The sequence below is a fragment of the Acyrthosiphon pisum genome, chromosome A1 (assembly GCF_005508785.2).
Source record: "Acyrthosiphon pisum isolate AL4f chromosome A1, pea_aphid_22Mar2018_4r6ur, whole genome shotgun sequence".
NCBI classification, from domain to species: Eukaryota; Metazoa; Arthropoda; class Insecta; order Hemiptera; family Aphididae; genus Acyrthosiphon; species Acyrthosiphon pisum.
The window spans coordinates 53765067-53786592 of NC_042494.1; the positions used below are offsets into that span (position 1 = coordinate 53765067).

Genomic DNA, 21526 nt, shown 5'->3' on the forward strand with positions numbered 1-21526 from the left:
AATGATGCCAGATTATTAGAAATTAATTTTAAAGTTAATAGGAAACCGAACAATTATGACTGGTAACTGGTATATAAATGTCGCATTAAAGTTTAATAAATTTTACTATTTAATACTCAAAACATTATTTATCCCGGTAACAATAATAGTAGTTTAAATTAATGTTCTTAACGCAAACATTTTTAATTGTATTACATCGATTAGGTAGTAATGTATTTATAGGTAATCACAATTTAAGTGAATCCATAAAACTTCCATGACCATTAGAAAGTTATAATAAATATTTTTAGATTAAAAACATACAAGAATAAATAAAAAAAATATTATATTTTGCCATAAGACTAACTTAAAATTACTTTAAAATATTATTAAGAATTTCTTAAAAATTAATTATTTTAAGTATATTATTATTTTGTGTGGAATTTATTAAGAACTATTAATCTAAATGTATGGATATTTGATTTAAATGATATTATATCTTCATAATCTTCAACCATTTTAATATTTAGGCTATAAAAAATGAAATCCAAGAAATGCTGTACTGCATGTTATACTTTATGTGTTATTTTCATGTTATAACATCAGAACTTAGTACCTAACTCAAAAACTAGATTTTTAAAATATTTTTCTATCTAATCAGTTTCATGGTTATTTATTATTTAACACTAATACTATATTGAAAATATCTGGAAATAAACAAATTAATTTATATTTGAAAAATTTTTAATAAAACATTTATTACAATTTCAGATCACTATTGAACTTTAAAAAGTATTTTTATTGTAGTGCCATGTTTTTAGAATATAAAATGAAAATACTTTATGTTTTGTGCAGTAACTATTTATGTTTGGTATTTTACAATTTTACATATTATGTATTAATATATTATTATTATATATATTATATTTATTATTTGTGTTTGAATTCTGGGTATTTTTTATTAAATATTTATTACAGATATATATAATTATATTTTAGTTCTAAACGTAGGTATTCATCAATTTTGAATACCTAATTTCATATTATGATGATAATACATACATGATTATGTTAATTTATGAATTAATGTTTTTTCGTAAGACAGCTACGGTAATTTAACGTTTAATAGTTTTTAAAATGAGATGCATTTCATTTTTAAATAGTTTCGGTAAATAGGATAATTAATCATACAACTGTAAATGTAATAAACTAAAAAAATATAGTAGAGCCTCCCGGCTAATATCATGTAAATTAGCGATAACGTCACGATAGTTACATAGTTTTACATAGAAAAAACGCTAAATTTATTGTTATGTACCTACCCCTAATGTAGTATAATGTATTTATATGAAAGTGGCGTTGGCATATTTGAAATACCTTAACCGAAGTGTAGGTAGGTAATGAGTATATTAACATGTATTTTCTATGTGTAGGTACATATTATATAATAGTATAATAGTATAGAAAACACGTGTTTAATATTAATGGGAAGTAGGTATACCATCTATACCAAGTATTGTAGAATAATTTACTGACCCATATTTTGGGTTTTGACTTCTGAATAAGTAAACTTTTGTTTTGAAATATAAGTTTTATGGATGGATTTGTATTCTAATTCATTCAGGCGTTCTATTAAATAATTAAAAACATAGAATTATTTAATTTGTTTTCTAAAAAAATTGTAACTGTAAATTAAAAAAAAAAATAGAAGAATTTACTCGGCTGACTGCAGTACAGTAGTAGGTTTCGAGTGTACCTCGTGATTATGTAGGTCTTTGTTCGACGAATAATATTTTAATACTTAGTATTATATATCAAAAAATAATTCTAAGTAAAAAAGATCGGCTGATCAGCGTCTAATTCAGATTTTTAAGGAAATAATATGATATTATATAATTATATGGCATATTATTAAAAAATATAAATAATTGGCATTTTCTTAAATTGCAGATTGGTTGAACTAAATTTTGCCAAAAACACCACTTTATGTCATTTCCGCCTTTTTTCGTTAGTTTTTACCAGTAATTAAGAAGAATACTGAATGTTTCTAACTATTGACTCCCTAAAGTACCAACTAGATCAAATTTGTTATTCGTAAGAAAATAAAGATTGAAGTAAAACTTTCTGTTCCAAAACGGGATGACAGAAAAAAAACATTATTATTGTTGTAAAACTAATACATATCTCACTCCATTATGAATTAAAAAGTAGATAGAACTACATGGATATAGATACCTACGTACAACCTAGTATGATATTATTGTACTTTAAATTCGAAATTTGACTTGAAAATGGTAAATATTTTGTTAGTAATTTTAACAATACAATTTTTCTTTTTATACATGTTATTTGTGTTAATTTTTAATTTTTATGTATAATATTTTAATAGGTTTCCATTAAAAAAATTACAAGTTCTTATGTAATTATGAATTTTTATTAAATGTTAGTTGTTTATTTAGTAAACTATGTAAAATCCTATACTCAAAACATTGTGTCTTCTGAGGATAATGGATATATTTTGTGGTAACTTTAACCACAACCACACGATATCTGTGTGAATGTATTACAGATGTCAAATAACTGTAGTACAGAGCATTTTAATGCTAGACTAAAACATATAATTTAGTGTTCTCAATATTTATTTATATAATAAATATTTCTACACTTATATAATTTATAAAAATAAAATACTTATAAATATTGGTTAAATTGTCCAGGCATTAATATCATTGATGATAACTGATATTACTATAATTATTAATTAATGAGTTTCACTCAACTACTCTCGAGTGTCTTAAATATTTTAATGTTTTAGTGTTTTTATAACTTACTATTCACTATTAAATACTTTTTGATCTGAAATATATCTTTTCTTAGGTAGTATTTTCTTTTAATCTGACAATTTAAAACGACTATAGATGGTATCAAACTTATATAGAATAATATGAGAAAATATGCATTCTAGGACACGGAGGAAACATTTTAATTAATACAAATAATTACTATAACTTTATTAAAATTCAATTTTGAATTCTAATGCTTTGATAATACATAGTTATCGAACTTAATAAAAATGTAAAAATATTTTTAATAATCTTGGTTTAGAAATATTTAATTTAAACCATAGGTAAATTGTGCATACAAAGCTATACTTGACGTTTAATTTAATTGTTTATGATTCTACTCAGACAGAAAGAACCAACTGACGCATGAATTATATTACACATTTTATAAAATATGTTATGTATTTATTTACATATAAGTAAACCCATTATATGAATACAATTTAAAACGTTAAAATCCAAACGTTAAAAACTGCATCAAGGAAAACATTGTGTTTAATAAAAAATAAAATAAATTACGGGTCACCTATTAAATATGTGGTGTTTTTAAGATTAATAAATTCTTTTGACTGTTATATATTCTAAAAAGTAGAAGAAAAATCCAAAATTTATTTTTTAACCCAAACATTTTAATATTGAAAATATATTTATATGTATCATGACAAAATATAATAATAAATATTGGTTAATGTATAACAAATGTTCACGATGGGCGAGCAAATTTTAAGTTTAAATTAGGTATTTTGCGTTCTATGTATTACACTTATATTTATTGGCATGCAAAAAATGTACAAATTGTTAGTAGTAAAAATAGCAAAAACCAGAGAAGACAGTAAAAAAAAATATATATTTTATAGTATAAGCTGACTGAAAGTTTAATACAAAAGTGTATAATATATGGTATAAAATAATAATATATTTATAACGTATATTTAATAATTGACTGAAACAGGGTGTGACAAAGTGTTGATATTAAAACAGTGTTTGTAATTTATTAATGATTGATGAATTATATTACTGAATATATAATATTTATTATTTGAATATAATTAATTAAATTTGTGACATTCTATATTTAATTTCAATGAGATAATCATAGAAATTTAAAAAATCATAATAATAATCATAGTATGAGAAGAATATCAAAAATTAAGACAATAATATTGTTTTAAAAATAACAATTTTTAAATCGAATTTTCAGAAAAATAATTATCAAATTATTTATTAGTGGCTTTAGATCCTAAAATATTAAATACATAGTTTTTTTTCACAAATTAATCACATAAATCAAATGTAGGGTTCCAAGCATTTAATTTAAAATATTTGAATATTGTCTCGTTCAACGATAGGCGATGTTCTTATTACATCATAAATTAATAAGAGTATGTCTCAGAATGTAAGTTATTTAAAACAAGGTCATAAACCTAAATATGTGATGTCACATAAATTTATCTCATTTATTTAAATATTTTTTTGAAATTGAAAAAATACGTGTATATTGTATATTGTACACAATCTTGCGTGATCTAAAATATGGGGTAATTGCAAAGGGCAACAATTTTTATTTCATGATAAGATTTTAGAACTTAAATACATTAGATTCTAATATGATATTTTAATATTTCATACAAATTAACTTTTCTTTAATGGGGATTTTAGTATCAGTGTTTATTTAAAAAAACTAATCAAAATCATGATTAAATATTAAGTTGACAATAAGCCCATTAATGATTTCAAAAAAGTCAATATTAAAACATCACTAGATTTCTAAAAAAACCATAAAACGGAATATGGATGTAGGTACTTGATGAACAATTGAAACAAAAATGTACAAAAGGTACCTGCATTAAAAACTAAAAAAAATATCATAGTTGTACAGAAATAACAATAACATTTTATTTATTCTTCATTATTATTCCACGTTAAGTAGAATAATTTTGAGATTTCATAATTTTTCAGTATGTTTAAAACCATTGAATAATACGTTGGTAAAAATCGGATTTGATTAAAAAAAATGTTTGTATTCAGATGATTTGTTATGATAAATTGTGAATTAAATTAGTTTTTAGTGATATTGTAGTTTTAGATTGTAAGTGAAACTAGAAATTATAAAGTAGGAGAGGTGAAAAGTGAGCCGCGATTGTCACGCACTCTTTCGGCCGATTTTCCTGTTTTCATGCGTTCTACGTTTGTGAGAGAACTTTTAACGGTTGGCTTGCATTTTAAAAACGGCAGGTGGTAATATCATAGAATAGATTAAATAGATTTAATCTATTCTTTGGTAATATAGCGCTTTTTTAGACAGAAAAACAGTTAGAGTAAACCGGATGAAAAACGGCCGATTGGTGCATTACGAACGTGGTACACTTTTTGCCTTTCCTAGTATAATACGTTTCATAATGATAATTTTTTTGTGTATATGACCAATTTATTTTTGAATATTTTACATAGTTAGAGTTTTAGAATTTAAAAGTTGTTAATTAGTAAACGCGAAATACAGGTTATTATTGGAAAACCAATGAGCAAAAGATGAACGATTGATATTACAGGTTTTAAAATAATTGTTGTTTAATTTCCGACCATTGTTTTAATTCTAACTTATATTATTAACTTAAAATGCTCACTAATTAATAATTATTGATTTTTTTTTTGTAAGAAGTTTTTGGTACTTACAACTAATGTATTGGCATGTATACCCATTTTTGTATTTGTTTATAGGTACCTATATGTAATAATAGGAGGAGTGTTATCTTTAATGACTTTGAGATTTAACTTTTAGTTGGGATTATAACTATTTATTAAAAATTGTTTTTTTTTTTTTTAAATACATTTTAGTATCATTTATTATTAAGAAATTTTTCAGTAAAATAAATTGTGTTTAAAAATAAGTTGTATTCTTCTACATAATTTGTTACTAAGTTGATTAAAAAAAAGTTACTATGAATAGGAATACTTGTCACACCCGGTGCGAAATAAGTGATTAGGTTACAGACCAAAAATATAAGAATACTGTTAGAACACAGAGAATTAAGATAAATGAGCGTGTTGTTAAAAGAAGTGTGTCTGTCAATATGGTAAACTCTAACCTAACAAGGGCACTGCGTCAGAGGATTCTGGCAACACTTCTGCCAACCGCAATAGATAAACTACTTGTGAAAGCAGTATTGCCACACCTGTAACACAAATAATGTTAAAAGTAACCGGTTTTTGGAACCATATTAACTTACTAAATATGTGAGTACATATTATTACTAAATCTATGACATTCCTTAATCTATATTTAAATTCATCACGGTTCCATTATCTTAGCCACGAGATTATAATATTGGATGGGAATATTAATATTTTATTAATATTCATTTATATTTCTTGTACATGTTCTTCATAACACCAATAAATATTTTGAATTTTTGATTTCAAGGTATTGAATTTATATTTTAAACCAAGAAATAAATATCACATTATTTTGTTTGGCTAAACATTTTTAATAGGTACATTGAGGTATTACAGTTTTAATGAAATTCTTTATTAATACTGATATAAATTTACTTACACCCATTATATTATCATACTTTATTTTAAATCACAATAGTTAATTGACGGTTGTATTTTTTATTTGCTGTAAAAAGTAGTTACACTTATCTTAACAAATTAATCTAATATTTTTTAAGTACATAAAATAACTGACGTCTTATTTGGTACCTATCACAAGCTGTATTATTTTATTTTGTTATTTTATGCCTATTTTTTTTTAATTGATGAGAAAAGGCAAACAAATACAATCACAAACTGCAAATTCACATCGATATTAATATGCAAAAAGACACACAATTATTATTGTTCAAAGAACAAAACAAAAATAAATATGTAAAAAATGTCTAAAACAATAACAAAAGAGAGAAAAGTGAAGTGAGAAAAAGCACTCGAGCGAAAGAATCAAATGGAGTATAGTAGGTACACCAAGGCAAAGCCGTATTAAAGTGTTTTATTATTGAACTATTTATTATTTATTGTTGTGAAACAAGTAGGTATATAAGCTTTTCCAAGCATACGGCTTGGCCTCTGGTGTTTCGTTTATATAAAATAAAAATCGTACAAAATCAATTAAAAGAAGAATTACGTTTCTTTTTTTATAATATGTAGTTTACTTATTAGTTTTAAAATGAGAGTACTATAAGTTATAATATAACTGCTAGGTGTTGTATAAGTAAAACAATTAAGTTATAGTATTGTGTGATCATTTTGTTAAATTAAATGATAGTTCACTCATAATATTTAAAATATATTTAAATAATGTTTATAACAAACACTATTTTAAAAGAAATAAGATAGAAATTAATACATTAATATGCTAATTTATTTTAAAATTAAATGTAACAATGTATTTGTGATTTTAAATAAAATTATTGATAATTTTTTAAGAAATATAGCAATCTGAATTATCTACTCTAATCATTGAGTTCTATGTTTTTGTACGATTTCTTGTTATTATTCATTCAAATGGTAACAATATAAAATATATATTCTATTCAAAATATAAATAGATAGATAAAATTAAATTGTAAACATCACTAACTGTCACAAGATTTATTTTTATTTGGGAGGAATAGGGTATTTTATGGTACCTAGCAAGGGTATCGCGTCGGAGACTTGTGGAAGCGTTTCCGCCACCAAATTCAGGAACACTGTCAGTGATAGCAAGATGGTCACTCCTGTAACAACCAATTTATTTTTATGACCTAGAAACATACATCTGGGAACATTTTTTTGATAAAACAATGTTTTATTTAAAATTTAATAAAATGGTTTTCCGACTAACATTAATAATTGTATTTTATAATATAATAGTATTTTCGAATAGGTATAGGTAAGTAGGTAATGTATTGCTTGTCCAACGAAGTGGTTCCTCCAAGTATCAAATGACAATGACACATGTCATCATGCAAGTTGATATTTTTTCTTAGTCCTACCTATAAGGGGAACCGCTTCGGACGTGGTTGGCATTGACTCGGCGACCAGATTCAGAAATACTGTTAGTGACAGTAGTATAGTTATTTCTGAAATTAACACTTTGATTATTTTTCCTAATCTGCTTTCCTCGTTGTTTAAATGATCCATATGATTAAATTTCAAACTGTACTAAGTCTTCAAAAATAGATATTTCAAAAAACATAAAATAGAATATATTATGATTATTTTCTTTTACTTATGAAATAAGTTTCAATTTTTTTTTTGTGCAAAATGTATTTTAAATTAACACATTATACTTTATTACAGATTTTTATAATTCTATTGTAAAACATCGGATAAAACGGAAATTATCAAAATGTATGTATTTATTTATGTAAATAAACTAACCTAAGTACTATATTTTAAACCAAACCCTACAGAAACCTATTAAATTTATTATGTGAATTAATGTTTCAAAATGTTGATAATATATTCTACGGCATAAGCTAGCTGTAGTAGGTAGTCAGGCAGTGGTGATAATGGTAGTTGTCGGTAAATAACTAAATAATATGTGTAAACCTAGGAAAATAAATTAATTGTGGCCTATAGCTGATCGAAGGATTTGCTGGAAACGCCGCTTACACGTAAATTGAATGCATTATATAAACACAAAACTGTTTGTTTATTGCTATAAGTAAAAAGTACCACTACCACATTTCCGTATCTGATAACTATCAGGAGAATAAATCTATTAGATACTCGTCACGGCACTCTCGCTGATATAATATTATGACGTCCATATTATGCTGCTAAGGATTACACGTACACATTACCTATTATTATCAACATAGTCCGGAAATCCTTGTATCCATTGTCTGTGTTTATTCAGGCGCCGGTGTGAAGATCAAAATATTATCTATCTCGTTTTTTTTTTATCCTTCAACGTCTATTTGTACCACTTCATCCTTATCTCTCACCCTGTCAGTCGCACAAAAAAGCACGCTTACACACCAAGCCACTTTTAACCACACTGTGTACTCCTCAGTCCGCTGTAATAAAATGTTTGTTGTCTTTGTTTCCGGTTTCTATATCGCGTTCTTACCTAGTGTGAGCTTTTCGCCGCAGTCCGGAGGCAGCGTAAAGCCCAGGAGAGCCATCGACGAGATTAGCACGCACGGCACGATCAGGTTGAAGAAATAATATAACGTCCTTCGTCTAATCTTTATGGTAAACGTGATGTCCACGTACGGTTCTGGGCAACAGGCGTAGTTTATCACGTTCTTTTTTCCAGGCATACCTGTAACGTGCAGTTTCATTGGGTATTGTATACTATATATTATAATGAGTGCACATCTGGAACACGGCTGAACAGTAGGTAAAACTCTGGAATCGGCACATAATGCACCGAAAAACTTGAAAATATGCATTAAAATCTAATATAATATGATATATAATAATCGGTAGACCTACAATAACTGGCTACAAGCAACACCTACCATGGTAGGTAACTGCAGTTACCACACTTGTTAAGTAGGTTAACCTTAGTTAGAAAGCCTATACATATGTATATTTTAAAATTAAAACTAGGTATCATGTGTTTTTCATTTAAAATGTTGTAAAAAATGATATGCATAAGTATATTTACAAAATCCTAAAATGGGCCAAATATTTTGTTTTTCATGTTCTGTAGTGCTATAATAATGACAAAATATACATTTATAGGTACATTTTATTTTTAAACTTTATGGCTTGTGGACATCGAAACATAATCGTTTCAAAAAAATATTTTGGAACGTTATATTAAACTCAAATTACCTGTTGCAAATACAACTTTCTGTCAAAGGTTTAAACTTTTTATTTTCTTATTATATTAGTTATTAACGGAGGTCAATTAACGATCAACCATAAGAAGATTTTGATCTAAAAGAGTATAGTTATAATTATTATATTATATTGATGTAAAATATTTTGTACAATATACTACGCTCACACTTAGTACATATATAATATTGTTATTAAAAAAATAAAATGCAATCTCGTTAGACATTATTACACGGTTATTTCAATATAATGTATTTTTAGAGTTTATTTTATACTACTAAGTACTTGTTCATAAAATAAACTTTACTCAAATAATTGTATTATTATAACAAAGAAAATAATATGATTTTATTATAAATACGAAATAGTTATAGGTAAAATTAAATTTTTGAATTTCTGTTGTTTGTTTTTCAATTACTTTGAATACTAATGACCTTGTATTTCATGGTTCTTAGTCAATAAAATAATATCACACTTATGAATAACATATTGTTTGAATGATTAAAGTATTAAATTACAATTTTTTGGCTATAAGATTATGTTTTCGTTTAACGATTATACATTTTGGAAAATATTTGTCATGTAAGATGACGAGGCTTTATGTTTTTTAAGAGTGGTTATGGATATAGCCATATTAGATACTGGTAAGTATCAGTGTTATAAAAGTAAGTTATATTAAGTATTGAAAGATCTTTTTTAATATATTTATTCTTATACTTAATCTATTGTTTTGTGATCTATGCATTATGGACTCAAAAATGTTCTTTTTTTTTGTATAACGTTATGTTTAAGTGTATTAGTTAATTGTTATAATATGTAAGAAATCAAAACCGTTAATTATTACCATTCGGGTTGGAAGTGACATAATATACTTATTAGTGGAATTGCTCCTATTTAATTGGGTATAGATATTATTAACTGGAATGTCGTTGAAAGCGAAAGGAAATTAGTTTTTATAGTATCATTATGACGCACCTGAAGAAATTATATATTTGACTTATAACTTTCTTCATACAAGCTTCTAAATAAATACTTTAAAATATATTACATTTGAGGAAAAAACTAGAAAAAGTTATTTTTGCTTATTAGTCATATTACTATTATACACGAGAATTGGATTATACTTTCGATCGAATAACGGATATTTCTTACGTTATGTTCTATGTAGATTTGTGTTTCTCAATCTTGGACAAATCTAGGCACCCTAGGATATTTTCTAGAAATTCCGGGGCACCTTATAATAATAAATTCAATTTTATACAGTGTTCGAGCTTCTTAAATTAACATATTACACTTCTACAATAAAATATAAGGTTAAGCTAGATTTGAAACGCAAAATAATTATTTTATATAGTTGTACAACCAAACACTCTTTTATTAATTTAAAACAAATTAAATACTTTCAACTCTTTCCATCGTCTAATCACATATAATCCTAGTTCACGGCCATGTCATGAACTCCTGGCGGCATGGCATAGCTATGGGAATCACTGAAGTAGATTAAAGACGGCAATATTATGATAGTTCCTAAATTAAGTGGTTTAAGTAATAAAAACCATGAATTAACTGCAATGTAGTGATAAAATGACCCAAGTTCCAGATGCAATAGACATACAGTAACAGTATAAACAATACATTTAGAACATAGTGATAGTCTCGTAATGTTACGTATAACGTATTGAAAGACCATGTTCGTAAACAGCTCAAAAAGTGTCAAATTATTTTCAAAATTTCATCGTACATAGAAAATATTTATATAAACATTCAGTGAAATTTTAAAGCATCTACAGTTATTCGTTTTTTAATTACAACAAAATAAGAAAATCGTTACATGAGAAATCGAGTGAATATCAAATGTTGTAAAAATATGAATTTCAAACGATCATAAAAATTTAATTTGACTTTCTTATAGACATTTTTTTTTTTTGATAAAGGTAGATAATCTTATAAGGAATCTTGTATTACATTTTAAAATCTTAGATTTAAAAAGAAAAATTTTTACGAATTCTTAACTCAAAATAATTTGCTAATTTTCGTGATTTTTCCATATTTTGTCAATTTTTGAACTTTAAATGCTTATAAAAAAAACTGTGACTAAGGATTTTTAATATTTTTCATCTGCTTTTGAAACAATATACTAGGAGCCTTTTATTAAATTTTCAAGCTTTTTTAATCGACAAATAACATTTTATTGATATTTTTAGAAAAAAAACTAAAAAAAAATGAAAACTGACAATGTCCGTAAATAGCTCAAAATAAGTCAAAATATTTTGAAAATGTTATGGTGTATAGAAAATGCTAATATAAACATTCAGTCAAAATGTCATGTATCTACGGTCATTTTTTTTAAAGTTACACCAAAAACCAAATTCAATTTCGTGAAAAATCGATTTTGCGTAAAAATTCCCGTTTTTCCTTAATTTTTCTTTTGGTTTTTCTTGGCGGTTTTGAAAATTACTGGGAATTTTAAATTTTGACCTCCTCAATGCATCAATGATATTCACTTTCCAATCGAACAAGAAACTGAAGTTGAAAATCGAAGCATTATTTCGACTACTTATCGTGTACACAGACACAAAAAAAAAAAAAAATAAAAAAAAAAACACACATCATTGTAAAATCAATACATTCATCATTCCACTCAGAATCTAAAAATATTTATGCGAAATAAAAATTGTTTATTTTATATTAGTCTAATAAAAAAAGTACTCTACTGTGAAAATTATAAAAAATGTGGCATTTTAATTACAATAACATTTTTTGAAACATTTTAATTATAAAAAAATATAGTTCATTTACTGATGAAAAAATAGTCGAGGAACCTAGACCACAGCCACAATAGGCTAACTCATATAAACTGGTATTATATTAATTATATTTTATCAAATGAAGGTAATATTATTTATCATGGACCATAGCACTTATGAGTTGTGTTATGGACAAATTAATATTAAATAAAAAATTAAATTATCATAAGTTATGACTATTTGAAATCAAACACATAAAAAGCGGGTAAGTGGGTGTCGCTCTGCAGTACGTTTGTACAGTAGGTTACAATTGAGTCACTGTAATAGATGGTGTTAAATTTGAATTAAATTATATAATATCATTGTATACGAATAACGATTCTGAGCGGAGACGGTTTGTCAGCCTAGGATAATTTATATTATAGTTAAACTGTTATTATTATTATTATTTCCTAAACGGTTTGCTAATTTTCATGATTTTTCCGTATTTTGTCAGAATTTGAACTTTAAATGCTTATAAAAAAAACTGAGACTAAGGATTTATAATATTTTGAAAATGTATAGAAAATGCTAATATAAACATTCCGTCAAAATGTCATGTATCTACGGTAGTACGGTCATGTAAGTTACACCAAAAACCAAAATCGATTTTCCTTAAAAATTCCCGTTTTTCCTTAATTTTTCTTTTGTTTTTCACGGCGCTTTTAAAAACTATTGAGAATTTTAAAAATTGAAAATGTCCGTTAACAGCTCATAACGAGTTAAAATATTTTGAAAATTTTATCTGCAAATATAGGAAATGATAAAATAAACATTTGGTGTAAATTTCAAGTATCTATATACCGATACCTATTAATTTTTAAAAACAAAATAATGAAATCCTTGTATTAGAATTTGTTAATTTACGGGTAAATATCTAATGCAGACTTAAAACGCTCGTAACAGTTTAACTTGACTTTCCTGTAAAGTATTTTTTCCGGTATTTTTTATGTAAAATGTAGAAAAACTTAAGGGAAATCTTGTTTTATATTTTCAAAACTTTAATATAAATAAAAAAAAATTTATGAATTAATAATTTCAAATAATTTGGCAATTTCCGCGTTTTTAATGAATTTTGTCAACATTTCAACTTCAGACGCTCATAAAAAATTATTGTGGATCTACGCTCAACTTTTTTTTTAATTTCCACAAACTACAACTTATGAAGAACGTTCAAGTTTTTTCCGAGTGTAAAATACGACATATCGTATCTTATATCGACGATAATTTAAATATACTAATAAAACTCTAAATGTTCTTTTGCGTATATATAGCTCAAAAAGACTCACTATATTTCTAAACTTTAAGAGCTATACACCCCATATACACCAAAGAGGAAAATCAATTTTGTCGAAATACTGATTTTGCGTAAAAATTCCCGTTTTTCCTCAATTCTTTTATTTTTCCAGGCACTTTTGAAAACTACAGTAAATTTTGAATTTTTACCTCCCAAATGCATCAACTAGATACACTTTCTTACCGGAAAAAATACTGTTTTGTTGAAAATTAACTATTATATTATTTCGACTACTTATCTTGTACAAAAAAAATACCTCACATCATTGTAAAATCAATACATTCATCACCCCGCTTAGAACCTAAAATATGAGTAAAATGTATAAATTGATAAAAAAATTATCTATAAATGCTGTTCAGGATTATCTTGAACAGTAAATAAAATTATCATCGTGAAGAAGTTAGGAGTTATAGAATATTCTATGTATTAAACGAATACAATATGGTTTTGTTAACCCTTTAGGCTTTAGTGGAAAATGTAAATACATATTTTTTTGTAACAAAGTACGTACATAAACATTAATGGTAAAATATCCTTATTAGGAATGATTAAATTATACTATTTATTAAATGCTGATTGTCCTCTTTAATAATATATGACTTGATAGTTTTTGCGGAAGACCAAATACCATTATTCATAAATAATAAAAGTTCAATGAAGTGTATACTATAAGATAAGACCCTATAACCTATTAAATACCGGAATTTAGACACACAGAATGTCCAGTGTAAGTTTCTAAGACATTAAAGTTCTATATATTTTTATTTCAATCATAATGTATTTTCTATAAATTTTAAAAATTTATTTAGTTGATCGAATTCACAAGAAATCATTGTTTTAAAAGCAGAAAAATTATGGTTAAAATCTACTTATAACTTTCTACTACAAAAATACTCACGTAGTTCAGTTTATAAATTATTTATTATGATTTTAATTAATGTTTAGCTAACATGTTATTACATTTTATTTTTAAATTTAATTTCTGTTACATAAATATTTAAAACATTCTAAACTAAAATAATTAAATTGACTGTATAGAAACAATATTTTTTTAGTGATTTGATCATACGCAGTTTTAATATTTAGAGCTTAACAATGCACTTAACTACATTAGATGCATACAATTGTACTTGATTTACAGTTCAAAATGAAAATGAAAATGAAAAGTTATGCTAGTGCCATACCCACTTTACAATGTCATATTTTTCTTTTAAAATTACCTACATTTTTTGTTACTAATAGGATCATAATATTTAATGACAATTTGTTAAATTATACTTAGCTACATTATTCTACCATCTTAACATTTTTAGTAGAATTAAATCTTTTGTAATGTGGTGATTATTCAAAATTTAATTTTGTATATAATAATTTACTGGTATATCATTAAAATTATTTTAATTATTTATACCAACAACTAACAAAAGTTATAAACAAAAAATTTAAATATAAATATGTTTAATTAAAATATTTAACTTATTGAGATATTTTTTATACCAACATAATAACTTAATTGTAAATCTGCTAATCATCAATATTTACATAATATGTATATATTATGTTATGACTCTCATATTATTATTGAATATCTTAAATAATTTACGACTAAATTAAAATCTTTTACTCGTAAGTAAAAGTAGAAAAATTACAAGTACTAAAAAATGTCTCTTGCCTCAACAATAAGAAAAAAATTGGCGATTTAATCTTGTTAAACTTTATTTAAAAAAAAGAATTTCTTTTCAAATAGGTAAGTAAAAAAAAATTAACAAAATTTAACTGAATTATGAATTACTCTTTAAAAAAAAATAATACTGTAATTTAAAATAAATTATTCACAATCGAAACCGATTTGTGTACGTAATATATCTTAAGAACTAAAATTTAAAACACAAATTATTATAAATAAAAATATTATTTTTAAATTTGTATTCCAACAGATATAAGAAATTAGACCATAATAATATTCAATGCATCTTTATTAAATGAAAAAAAAAATACTAAAAAACCTCATTAAAAAGGGATTTTATTTCAATCAGTTTTCAGTTTTTATTGATGTATTAATTATTATTATAATTTATTAAAGTTTAAAAAGTTAATCTTATTTAATTCTTTTATATTTTAGTTTTACTATAAATTGATTTTTAAAAATCAGTTATTTTATTAGACTATATTTTTACATTTAACAAAAAAAAATGTATTAAACTATTTGTTTTATATTACATACATTATTGAAATTGTTTTCATTAAATTTAGATATTACCGGAATATTTGGGGTTGTGAGAGTATTATATTAAATTTAAATGCGTTAATAAACAAATAAATATATAAATATATATTATGAATTTTGAAACATGAGGTATGAGTGAATGACATAGGTAACAATGAAACATACACAATACGCATACTTTATTATATGCTCGTTATTGTTTAAGCGAAATTATTTGAAAAATAATACATGTTACAGTCGATTAATATACAAAGAATATTAAATTCCTAGAGAATTATTTAAATATTATAACTGACTGTTATATTTTATAATTTTAAATCATATTAAATTGGTTATTTTAGTTAGGTACCTACTAGATTAATATGACGTAAATACTGAGAAATGTTTTGATAGAGTTAAAATAAACACATATTATGATAAATGTTAATATTCACAAAGACATAGTGGTTACAGTCTACAGACGTTTTAATGTTTTATAGTTATATTTTTGATGTTTACAATAATATTTTGCTGTAAGTGTTATTTAGTTTTCCAAGTTTTTTACTCGGCGAAATGTTAAGATCTCACTAATATGGACACAGAATTATGTCTATTTTTTATTTATTACTCTATAAACAATTTTTTTTAGAGGAGATACACAAAAAAACTACTTTGTAGTTTGTTAACATGCGATTAGCGCGCTATGACTTATAAAATCAAGGCTACAAAGAAGTTAAAATACAAAAGCTATAGCGTACCTATTTCTTCATCGATTCGTTCACATGGCTATTAATAATATAAGGTTTTCAGTTTTTAACACTGAGTACCTATCTGTACCAAATGTATACCATTCATATATATATTTTTTACTATAATACGATTGTGTACGGACGTACGGTACTTAAGTTGTTACCTTTTTTTATGATATGATTCCACAGTCCGTATGTTAAATTAATTTTATTTTTGTCCAATGTTGCCGAATTTTATGAAATTTATAAAATCTAGTATGTAATTATCAAAATAAAGTGAATCTATATGGAACAATAAACAGTCCAAGAACATCCACAAAACGTACAATCACTTTTATTAATGGAGATTCAATTAAATATTCAATTAAAATTATAAATACCTATATACAATTTACAAACATATTTTGAAGTTTTTATTTTCAATTGGTTATAAATTATAATAATATCTTTCAGAAAATGTTTATTTAAAATGGAACAATACTTGACTAATGACTATTATGGCACTGATTATTGAGTACAAATAATTAATTTATCCCCTTAAAATACGGATAATTTTTTTTTTAGCTTACCATTAACATTTTATTTGATCGTGTTATTTTAAAAACTGTATAATTATAAATTTAACAACGTTGAAACCAATTTAGTATACGATCGTGTCGTATTTAATGGGTCCATTGTTATTTGACAATTAATATACGTTTATAGTGTTCCCAAAAGGGTGATACGTAGCCATGGGTTCTACCATATTTGATTTTTATTTTTTAGTTTTAAGCTTTTCTGACGACATTTTTAATATTTCATAAATAAATATAATCTATAATTTAATAATAATAGTAGTTATTATTATAATAAATATATTCCTAAAATTATTGCATAAAACCCACACTTTATTTTATACTTTTTTTTTACTTATTCGTATGGTACTTTAACGAAAATATTTTGTTTGCTAGTCTAATAAATCAAGAGAAAAATTTAGTTATTTATTTACAAATAAATGTATTGATAATGATTTTTTAAATATTTACCTAGCAAATACCATTCACCGTTCGTTGTAAAGTCCGATAGATCGCCGCCATCTGATTTGAGCACTAAATCAATCTGAAAATATAATTTTTAAACATAGACGAATTTACTCACCAAAAAATTACGTATACATATTAATTAATAAAATAAAATATACCTAAATGTTACCGATCTTATTGGTTTATATTTACATATATATTCATTAAGTATATTATTCAAAAAGTATATTAATTTTCTAGATTTTTTTTCAATTTTTAAAATCCAACAAAAAATATCCCGTACGTTTTAGGAAGAAAATCAATGGGATGTCAATTTTAAAGGATATAATTGAATATTTGGATGTGAGCTGATTTTTTTTGAATGAAGATGAATAAATTAAAATTGATTTTCTTAGGAATTTAAAACATTAAAATATTGATATATTTTTATTTAACAATCACTGAATCACGTTAGTGTATTTATATTTGAAACACATTTATATATAAATATTAAATATATAATATAATAATAATAATAATATATATATTATATTAGTTGTTTTAGGTTGTAAGAATTATTATTCTGTTATATTTGTCTGTACCTATAGATGATTATAATCTATTCATTAATTTTGGATGGTTTTTAACGTAATTATAATTTTAAAAAAGGTACATTCAACGAAAGCATAAAAATGAAAAGTATAATATGCAACATGAAAGTGTAATAAAAATGCAAATTCATTGATAACAAAAGGAATAAAAAAAGAGATTTTTAACAAGTTATAAAGACCCTTTTCCCATATAAGCTCAAAAAGCGATTTTAATTAATGAAAACAATTGTACTTTTTTGTTTAAGATTTTTTAGATTCTAATTATATATTTTTATACAATTAAACTTGAAACAAACATAATTGACCATTATAAGTAGCTTATGTAACAAAAACATTTAATACAGAACAATAGGTAATAGATAACATAAAAATCCGAGAAAAAATTGATTTAAATGATAATATTATTGAATATTAAATATTTGCAGATACCTATACATATTGCAGTAACCAACATCTTATCATTTTTATTCAAAGGAATACAAAATTGCAAATAAGAAAATGAATGAGTTTACCTGAAAACCGTTGTATGTCCAACTACCAAACTTCATAAGGCAATTTTGGTCATCAAATGGGAACCATGTGATGTCGATCTTACACGTACTTTTGAAAATACCCGGTGGCACGTACAGGCATGTACCATTGTGCCTCACTACCACATTGGTTTGATAAGTACCATCAAATTTTTCGTCGGCACTGTAAGCATTAAAAAAAAAAAAACACAATACATTTTAGATAATCTCTGGTCACTAAAAATAAGGATAACGAATACATTGTTAATAATAGTGATCAACTAAATTTTAACTAAAATATAATATTGAAGTGTATGACGTATCTGATTTAATTGTTTTTCCATTGGAGTGGTGAAAATGTAGTAATAAGAAATACTTTGTAATGGATGGAATAAAATAGGTAGATTACCTACATATTGGTTTTAAAATAAATGGTTAAAAAAAAAATAGTGATTAAAACATAACACTAATTAATAATAAAATATAACTCTGAGACAATGACTCATTAAATATTTCTCTAACTATCAATAGTAGATTCGGGAAAAGCGAGTATTTTTTTCTGAATAAAATGCATTTTAGTGGTGAATAAAGGATATAAATAATTATAGTAGGTACTATTAATTTATGTTGTGAACTATAGATAAATAAATATGTAAAACTGTAATAGGTACACAAATTTAATAAACATTGTCGCATTAGTAGTTATAAAATATATTATCTATAATTCATCTCGTATAGGTAGCCGATATCAAATTTCAATCATACCTAACCGTAAAGATGTTTTCTAACTACATTAAAATATTGTAATATAACCTTTTAATGTTTTTCAATGTTAATATTATAACATTTTATAAGTAATTTGAATGTATCTATTATAATTTATACTTAATGATATAGATGAAAATCGTGGATGTAAATAACCACAAGGTACGAACATTTTCCTATTTATTCCTTATATATAACTTTCATATTACTTTTGTACTTTTGTAACGATATAAATAATAAATGTTATATATAAATGTAATCTCGTATTTTCAATAATTACAGATATAATATCTAAAAATTATTAAATAAATTATGAAACATTTTTCAAAGTGATTTAAGAGTTCGTTTAATTTAAAAAATAGTGTATAATTTTTTAATCTGTTATAATTTATTTCTTTTTTATTTTATATTCAAATGTACCAAATGTATCGTACAAAATGTAAAAATAGCGTGTGTAATATTTTCAATAATTGTTCTGGATTTCAGAAAAAAACCGAAAAACACGATACTTGTGCAGAAAACGTGTTTATATTTGGGTTTTGAAGTTTTAAATATCTTAACAGATTGAAAAGAATACGACTAAATTTGATTTATTTATCATTGATTGAAATTGAATCAAAATGTCTGATAATGTATATATTTTGTATCCACAGTTTTTATTTTGCTACCTAATTAATTTCCGTTTATAAAATAGGTATGTGATCAACATACTTAAGCCTAAATACAATTTCAGTGATGAAAATTAATACCTTCTACAGTACCTGTCGGCCATTACCATCATTAGACTTGGACATTTGGTAAACACTGGAAAACTAAACGTGATTTTTCATAGTGTCATAATTTCAAATCTCAAAGATACACACGTAATTATTGTGACTATAAAACCACATCGTGGTATGCATGAAGATAACCATCTCATTAGTCGTTAGTAAAATATTTACAGACCAACAGTGACCCATTAAAAGTACCTACCCACTCGTTTATTCGAAATTATGTATCTAGTTATAAAATATGACCCAACTATAAATCACTACTCTCTAAACAAAGATCAATCAATTTGAGACTCTATCTATATATGTCCTAGGAGTTGTCAAATGCATTATATCGTCGTCAATCCACTCATCTTTGAAATGCTTTTATCTCTGAATTTAATATTTTCACCCTTGTTTTAAATTTAGCTGTACTTTTACTAAAGTTACAGGCTTAAGCTCATTTACTGTTTACTGCAAATGGTTTCTCTTTTAAATGTATTGTATACTTATACTAGTAAAATTAATTTGGTAATGGTCCAATACGCAACTCTACAAGTACATTTTTAGTGAAATGAAACTGCCTACAATTTGTATGGTAAAATGTGAGGCTAAAGAGTTAAGGTTAAACAATTATGATATAAAAAATTTAAATTTACATCTAAAGTACTTTTAGAAGTTGTAAAATATGTATTTCGGTTCAAGGTGAAACAATGATGATTTTATTTTATTTTATTTTTGTTAGACACTTTTGTCAATTTCAAAAATTAAATTAATTCAACTTGGGCATACATTCACAAAACTGTAACCACTAAATTTATATTGATCCGGAAACAAGAGATCATTTGCATATTTTAAATGTTCATTTTAGATTGGTATAAAATTCATATCTATTTTTAAAAATGATGCTTTTCCTCTACTAGATTGATAATTGAAGGAATAATAGTGGAGATCCTGCCACCAAAACGTAACTGTTTTCGACAACTTCTTGGCAAACTACTTTGGAATGAAACTTTTTGTCGTTAGAAAAATGAGATATAAATAATTTTCATGACTTCTAAACTTGTTTAGAATTAAATTTTAAGGCGAGTTCTTAATGTTTTTATACTTATAATCTAAACTTTGAATAAAGTTTGGTCTAATATTCTCCACATAATTTAATATTATGTTGGACGATACAAATTTTAGGTTAGAAATGTATTTGTATAATTGTATAGAATATGTACTGAATGGTTACCAATTTTCTCAATCAGATATTAA

General features: G+C 24.7%; 1 protein-coding gene across 3 annotated transcripts in view; it reads right to left on the minus strand.

Moving 5' to 3' along the window:
• LOC100164544 (acetylcholine receptor subunit alpha-type acr-16-like) overlaps positions 1 to 21526 on the minus strand; it is a 225096-nt gene that overhangs the window by 11043 nt on the left and 192527 nt on the right. The window contains exons 5-8 of one of the 3 annotated variants that reach the window (XM_016809608.2): positions 18756 to 18936; positions 17657 to 17729; positions 8875 to 9069; positions 5909 to 5995 (exon numbers count right to left, since the gene is read on the minus strand). In XM_016809608.2, the coding sequence (XP_016665097.1) occupies positions 5909 to 5995; positions 8875 to 9069; positions 17657 to 17729; positions 18756 to 18936 (536 nt within the window). Of the gene's footprint in view, positions 1 to 5908; positions 5996 to 7447; positions 7535 to 7792; positions 7880 to 8874; positions 9070 to 17656; positions 17730 to 18755; positions 18937 to 21526 lie in introns of all 3 variants that reach the window. The other 2 variants (XM_016809606.2, XM_016809607.2) reach the window with 2 other exon arrangements.